This window comes from Miscanthus floridulus, chromosome 9 (assembly GCF_019320115.1).
Source record: "Miscanthus floridulus cultivar M001 chromosome 9, ASM1932011v1, whole genome shotgun sequence".
Lineage (NCBI taxonomy): Eukaryota > Viridiplantae > Streptophyta > Magnoliopsida > Poales > Poaceae > Miscanthus > Miscanthus floridulus.
The window spans coordinates 60,948,535-60,956,705 of NC_089588.1; the positions used below are offsets into that span (position 1 = coordinate 60,948,535).

General features: G+C 39.8%; 1 protein-coding gene across 1 annotated transcript; it reads right to left on the reverse strand.

The window, feature by feature from the left end:
- Positions 1-677: 677 nt before the first annotated feature.
- On the reverse strand, positions 678-7,071 carry LOC136482025 (SUMO-activating enzyme subunit 1A-like). The gene is made up of 10 exons (XM_066479278.1): positions 6,847-7,071; positions 6,392-6,443; positions 4,656-4,851; positions 4,221-4,300; positions 3,996-4,112; positions 3,219-3,272; positions 2,316-2,382; positions 2,059-2,162; positions 1,879-1,986; positions 678-1,155 (listed from the first exon to the last, which is right to left on the reverse strand). The coding sequence occupies exons 1-10, from the start codon at positions 6,948-6,950 to the stop codon at positions 1,042-1,044; spliced, it is 996 nt and encodes a 331-aa protein (XP_066335375.1). The 5' UTR covers positions 6,951-7,071; the 3' UTR covers positions 678-1,041.
- Between the last annotated feature and the right edge of the window lie 1,100 nt (positions 7,072-8,171).

The window sequence follows — 8,171 nt, forward strand, 5'->3', positions numbered from 1 at the left end:
AAAGTACCTTTCTTTCATGTCCAATGTGCTGGGGATGACAGATCATATGACAAGCACCTGTCTTTCATGTCCAATTCAGTTAACCTTTAGTAATTGAATACGACTACACACAAGATCTGGATCTTCCAGTTGCTATCCTTTTCCCAGGAACCATATTACAGATGGATCAGATCCCATGGCACAGATAGACCACAAACTGAGCGACAGGAATGATGCATCCACAGCCAAGAAACTGTTATCCGAACCGGACTGGAACAGTCTTTGGTCAGAAATGACCTCGAGACAGGTGGTTGGGATGCCTACTTCAGAACCAGAACAGATAGGGCAAGTTCTGTCCAAATCTATTTCGGTAAATTCGGTCAAGAAAGAAACATCACAGCCTCATGGTTAGAATAAAAGCATAAGAAATTCGGTTGCATCTCGAGAATACCAACTTTCCCAGCTAGGTCCAACAACTTTTCATAATTCAACTACTTCACCCAAAATTGCATCCAACCTCTTCAAGTTTGTATGATTCTGATCCCAGCTAAAATAGGCACTTGCTAGAACCAAAGCACTGTAGTTGTTCGTCATCTAGCCCAAGTGAAACTATGTTATCAAATGCAACCAAACAATCTGGCAGTAAGCAACAACGCCACGCATATGCAGAGCCATTCAAGCAACAGGCATTGTAATCAAGTATGAAACATGCCACATGAGTACACAGGCATGATGGTATAGATGGAATCGTCGCTTCACAGCTAGAACATAACCTTCTCACTTCATTATCCCCCAACCACTGCTACCAAATTTGACAAAAGGATAAAGGGACAACAAAGGAAATCCTTCACCCCCAAAAGCATGGAGAAATCATCCAGACTTCAGCTTGAAATTGTTGGTGCATACAGTCACGGTTGATGCTTGATACAATTCCTAAACATCAGGGTTAGGTCAACTTGCCTTTTTCACATGGCTATAAATCTAAAGGTTGCTACATGTTCAATGCCGAGTGGGTACAAGGATGTGAACCAAGTCGAGTTGGTAGTTAGACAGCTGAGCGCTTCAGTTTGCAGAAGGTGGTGGGATATCCTCGATGACACCTTTGCCATCAGCCACATCAAAATAGAAGAAATTCTTGACTGGATCACCCTTGCAGGATATTGATTTAATCACCTCCTGTTAGGTACAAGGTGAAGCTGTAAGCACAATGCTAACACAAAAAGAGGATGGTTTGCAATTAAACATTCAATTGAAGAAATCAAGTCCTGTTTTGGAAAGCTAATCATTCAACACTAAAGCTTTCAATATCTCAGAATGAAAATTCATAGACAGGTTTCCAAAGTCCCATGAGTTGTCCTAGTTAATTGGGCTTTGGAACAACCAAAAGTTATCCAAGACTATGAATCATGTACTTGTTCAAGATGATTTTCAATATGTTTAATCGGCCCTACAAGTGCCTTTCATCAATAGTTACGCTAAACATGTTAGATTTTGTGGCACTTGAACTAATCTTGTTATGTTCCAGTGTAATTAAGCTTGTTCAGAATCGTTTAACTCTATGGTCGGATTTGCTGATTAAAGATCATAAATAGACCTCTGCCCATACACATACCAGGAGCCAGAAAAGTACCTACACAGATCAACAGAAGATGCTTCAAGTTCTATATGTCATTGACTGAGGAAAGCATAGTCACTCAAGATCGCTGTACTTTTCTAACTGAGGCAGTTCCATATTTTAGTTGTTATCCAGTGTTCAGTCGCTCACAAGCCAACCAAATAACAAACAGAAGATATATATATGTGAGAGCCATGGTTCATAAGAAAAGGAGGTATGTAATGCAAATGCAAACAAATACTAGCTCAGAAGAAGCAGTTCATAGATTGAAGTATAGAACCTACCTGACCAAGAATACCACCTAGGATAGCACATACTGGAGGATGTTCCTTCTTTCCAGCTGCTAGCAGTCGTTCCACGAGAGTTGTAGGAATACGAGACTCATTCAAAGACTGCAGTTAACAATAAGCTGTAAAAATCAGAAGGAATATGAGCTAAATTAAGACAAAAAAAAACTTCAATACCATTTTATCACACATATCCTTCCTCCGAGCCAAAACTGCATGTATATCAGAAAGTGTTGTTTCGCCAGGGCTGCGCCCTTCAGATAATTCATAATCCTCCAGTACTGCAGAATGATAAAGTGTTGTTTCACCAGGGTTTATGAATCAAAGACATAATTGTTGAACTCAGCACTTTCCAAGTTCCATAATTTGGGTAGTATAAACTAAAACAGGGATTTTCTTTTTTGCGGCGCTGTCTTAAATTTTGTAAACCTCACCTCTCATGGCAAAGTATAATTTTGATGTCTTCTTCGGTAGATTATTCCAAGGTACAGAGATAGCTTCCTGTAAGGACAAATAAATGCACTTATTGTGTTTAATTGAACAAAATTGTAATGCATTTCCCAATTAAAGCATCCAAAATGGTAAGATGCAGATTTCTGGAAACAGATCAGACATGACTCTTCCGACAGCACTATACATTGAGCTATGAAGTTTAAACAAATATGCCATTAGGCACTGCCAGTTAATGGATTTGTCATAGACAAGCCGACATTTAGGTAGATGCAATGCATAATACAAAGACTAGAGCTAACTTCAAGGCACCTATTACCCAAAAAAGTTACTCCCTCCGTCCCAAAATAAGTGTCGCTGTGGTATTCGTGCCGGTCAAACTTAAGTTTAACTAAGGTTTGTAGAAAATATTAGCAACATTTGTATCTCGAGATAAGTTTATTATGAGAGATTCAACGATCTATATAATGATACTAATTATGTACTATAAATATAAATATTTTCTTTTATATATCTGGTCAAAGTTGAAAGTGTTGACTCCTCGAGCTACGAGAATGACACTTATTTTGGGATGGATGGAGTATTAAAAGTGAACTGAAAATCGATGAACAGCACTCTCTTTTATTTTCATCACCGCAACTAAATAAAGTAAATCTAATTGTATTATTACAGAAAATAATGGCACACCATTCACATTCAAATATAGAGATGTAATTCAGATTGCTTCATTCTATAGCATAACCTGTATCAGTTGCATCACATCTATTTTACAGCAAATGTTGCAGCCAAAAACACTATATTCAGCAATGCAAAACATGAAGAAGGTATGTTTAAGTCAAAATAATTCTATCAAGCTTTAAAAGTCACTGTAAACCTAAGTCATCTACCTGAAGACTAGGATATGTCAACTCCTGTTGTTCAGTTGCTCCTCCAGGCTTTTTCTGAAAACAAAAAATGAAGACAGCTTCAGGATGGTACTTTCAGAAGAAAATTTATAATCACAAAACATAAGAAATTGTAACAGAACATATAAGGTTCTCAAACAAACATGACTACAAAGGATAAGAAACTCTTTCACCATGTGACTGAATCTAAAGAGAATTGCATCAAAGGTTTGATGTGAGACAGTTGCCTTCCCCAACTTGCTAGGGACTAAAAGGCTTTGTTCTTGTTGTTATTTTTGTTTTTTGATGTGAGACTGTTCCATGGTTTAAGAACAACATGCCAGGTTTTTCTGTATCTCTTCCCTGTGGACAGGGAAATGAAACAGCAGTAGGACTTGGAATATGACAACCCATGAGAAGGCACATAACTAAAAGTTGTACCACAAAATCACCATGATTTCGAGTATTTCCCATGCAACAAGGCAATCAAGGAAAACAGTAATGGTGTCCCTCACATTTTTACAACACTTTTTTTTTTCTGTGGAAACACATGGAAGGGAAACAATGATGAGTTTAACTGCATTTATGCACATTTATAGTTTTGAACAAAATGAACAAATATTATGGGCAGAACATAGCTCAATTGCAAGCGGCTGCACACGGATGCTTAGGTCATAAAGGTATACCTGCTCCTAGTTGTGAACATTGAAAATACCACTTCAACTGCTATTTGACAGATTTGTAGAACCAGTATTAAACATGTTCCAGTGTGCAACATACCTGAACATAGCTATGCTTCTGTAAATCAACAAATATCTCACCACATGAATCCTTGCAATCTATAGTATAAAATGCAATGTGTTTGCTTCTCTTTCGGCAGTTTTCATTAATAAACAACTGAAAAAGAAAAAAAAATACAAAAACATCATGAGCATGACAAACTTCCTGTACAGTCACACAACACAATAAAAAGTAGAATTACTATTTCCAGAGAAGAATATGCACCTTTGTTTTTAGAGATGCACGGCTAAGTACAACAATGTCAAACTTGTCAAGGAATTCTCCATCAATTAGTGATGGATCACCTGAAGGAAACAACAAATCAGAGATACTTCCAAGCATCAAATCTGTTAAGAATCTTAGCAATATAATAATATGGTAACAGCTTGTACTATTGTACCTATCAGAAAATCTCAAGGAGAATTAAGCTTGTAGAATTCTGAAACAACTACGCAACTTAGTACTAAGAAAACATCATATAGTCACTAAAGATTTTTTTCTTAGAAGAATTTCTTAACCACCACCATCAGCTCAAAATACATATTGAAATAGCATCTCCCCTTAGTATAAGAAAGTAGGATCACAACAATTAAAGAATGGAAAGAAGAGATCCTTCTTAGCTGAGATTGAAACTAGCAAGAAGTTTAGACTCAACCTTACCCTTTTCAACAGAAACTCGAACCATAGGATTGAAATCTATCAAAGACTCGCAGCAAACATCGGCTCGAGATCTACCACCATATATGCTCTCATCAGGAGGAATTAGGAAATTTGCATTCAGATCATCTTCTGTGACTACATGATCATCCATCAAGGATAAACTTCCAACTCCAGCTAGAACAATATTCTTGCAGAACTACACCGTAGGAAAGAAACCACCACTGTCAGTGCATGATATGATGCTTTCATTAAATACCATACAAAAAGTTTAAGTGCTCAACACAGTCCAAACTCACACTTTAAATCAATATTGTTTCGTACGCTGCTGTTATATTGTCATTTATATTTAACACATTCTCTGTGAACACAATGATCTTGTTGCGATGGCTAAAACTTAGTGTCATCTTTTAGCCATAAATAATATCAGAATAACAGGGAGCAACTCCATGTTTAAAGCACAAATAAAATAACAGCACAAACTGTTGAAATATATCCACAACTTGACAGTTTAAGGCCCCATTTGGATTAGATAGAGATTGTCAAAAGCTGGGGTGCTGTTTGGATACCTGCACTGTGAGGGGGCTGGATTGCTGGTTTTGGATGTCAAAAGTCTTTAACACCATCTCCCTCACACCCCTCTGTCTCTTTCACTCTGACCCTTTCCTCCTTTCCCCAAATCGGCACCCCTCACAACTCTCCACCCACACAAGTGCAAACACCATGGATGACAACTCCAACAGCTCCTGCTCCACCCTGTTTGCCAGTGTACTACCCAGCCTCGGTGCCAAGGAAGACCCAAGATTAAGCTTGCAGTGGAAAGGGCTGGGGTGCCGGGCTTCTTGGGGTTGTGGTGGTGATCGCCCCCACTGCGGAAGCAGGAAACCTTCTTGATAGGGTTGACCTGGACACATGGCTGCTTCTTCCCCAGTGGAAAGGGATGGGTATTGGGGCGGCAAGAGGGCTCGCAGCAGAGCTAGCGCAAGGCGGCGAGCGCCGTGCCACTAAGGACCGTCATGATGGAGGTTAGGTGAAAGGATGTCAGCTCCGGGCTCGCTGCAGTGCGTCGCGGTCAGCTGCAACCGCACATGAGAGGAGTTCAATGTGGGAGGGCAGTGCTGTATTTTCGCAATGCACAAGCTGCTAAAAGCTAGGGGAGGGTGCTTGTGGGACTGAAAATCTGGGCTAGAGATTGATAAAAGCAGTATCCATAAGCAAACAATCTCTAGCTGATCCAAACAGACCCTAAGTAGCTTCCAGAACTTAGTTCTCAATAAGTACTTAAGATATTAATTCTAAAAGAAATATAAAAGGAGGCAATAAAGTATAAGTCTCAACTCAAAAAAAAAAATATATGTGTAGAACAGAGATTTTGTAACTGAAATTCTACACAAGCTAGAAGAATAAACAAAGAGAAATAAAATCAACAGGTGAGACAAACAAAAGCTAACAGGTAGTGCCTAATAGATGGAATAACTATCAGTATCTTTTTCCAGATAAGATCAGAATTCACGTGGGAAATGTAATTCTGACAAACAGCACAAACATTGTTACATAATACTAGTAATAAATTCCAAGAAAAAATTATAACTATCTAGTTCAAAGGAATACCTAAACTTGGGTTGCACTATAAATAATACGAAAAAATTATTACTACACTAAACTGTAATTGCTACTCACTGGAGTAGCAGAAAAAAATTAAACACTAATCGTTACTCGCTAGAGTAGCAGAAAGGTACCTCGATGGTGGTTCCGTTCATGCCGCACACAAGCACGTGCGCCTTACTTAGTCTGTTACAGGAAACGCAGATGTAACAGTTAGCTCGGAAAGATAAGATGCATGACGAAAACGACTTGGGGAATAAATTGGGGGGAGGTCCAGCAAACTTGTGAAACAGCAGCAGCAATCAGGGCTTTTTTCACACCAAAATGCAAGCTTTGGATCTATAATCTATCTATAATTTATAACAATAAAAAAAATGGTACACTACACTACACATCCGAAATAAATAAAATATAATAAACCACCCAAAAGATGGCAACTTTTTTAGCGACAATAACCGACGCCGTGCTCCAAATAAAGATGAAGAAAAATAGAGCAAAAATTAGTAAAACCGAAACAAAAGAAGCAGGAGTGGGGGAACAAACAAGAAAGGGCAAAGGCAGGCGAGGTAGGCCTTTGGCGGCTGCGCACCTCTTCTGGGCATCGACGCCCCAGACGCGGATCTGGCGGTCGTAGAGCGCCGTTTCCTGCGCCGTGAGCTCCCCCTCCGCGCCGCCCGCGCCGCCGCCGTCCATCGCCGCCAGCGCCCGGATCACGAGCCTGAGATGCCAATCCGGGTTAGCCGCCGAGGAGAGATTGGGGGAGGGGATAGTGGACGAGGGTTTTGCTGGAGGAAATTTCTTCGTTTTTTCCCCTCTTGTCCTTTTGACTTCGGAGAAGAGGCGACCAATCCACGGGTTCTCTGGGCAACTGCGTCATCGAGCCGTCCGTCGTCGATGAACGAAGAAACGAACGGTCCGGATTTACGCTAGGGAAGCTTAGTCTAGTTTGGACTTGGGATTTGTGATTTATTTTTATCCGAAATACATATGACAAATCTTCCTATGATCGACCAATATAATAACAGGATAATGTAAGAAAAGCATTCCAACTTTGTGAAATGCCTCTGAGTTGGGAATTTTGGAGGAAGAATAAAAATTTGATGAATGCAGGCGTACCTACGGAAGAAACATATCAAATCGGCCACAAACTTGGGCAGATGATCCATCACGGAAAGACTTTACTGATGGCTGGCATAGAACAGTGTTGTAGTTCGTGTAAGGGTCCCATAAAAAGACGACGTCTACGCAGCTCTATTTATGTGTGTGTGCGCGCGCCGTTACACAAGAAACAGATAGATAGATAGTAGAAGGAGAAGCATTTTTCATCCGTCCCTTCATTTGCATCGAGTGCTCTCTTTCTTGGGATTCTCAAGCGACTGACTGAATGAATTCGACTGAATGCTCTGCACTGCGTCTATCCATTTGATGAGAACGGAAAAGGGATATTTACTGCGTGTTGCACACTCGAGATCTCAAGGGATTCGAAATGTATTCCTGGTGATGCAAGCATAGTACTTGTCAATAAAAAGGCATTCAAGCGATGATGTAATCATAGCTTAGCTTCTGTTCGTTTTGATTTTTTTTAGGGGATTCTGTTCTTCTTCTTTTTTTGAAACTAATTCTGTTCGTTTTGATCGATCTCTTATTTTGCGACGCGATGTAACATAACTTTTTTTTTGAGGGGAACGCGATGTAACATAACTGAGGCGGTGTGAAAATGTTTGTGGGCCTGAGGCCCATTGTCAGCCCGCTGCTGCTCTTACCGCCAAACAAAGCCCAAATCAAACAATTTTGCTATTCGTCTTCTAAAAAAAAAGGAAAACCCTTTTGCTATATGCTTATAACATTTTGCTATATATACTCTTTCGGGTGACAGAAACCAGTTTATATACAAATCCGCAGCTAATTAAACAT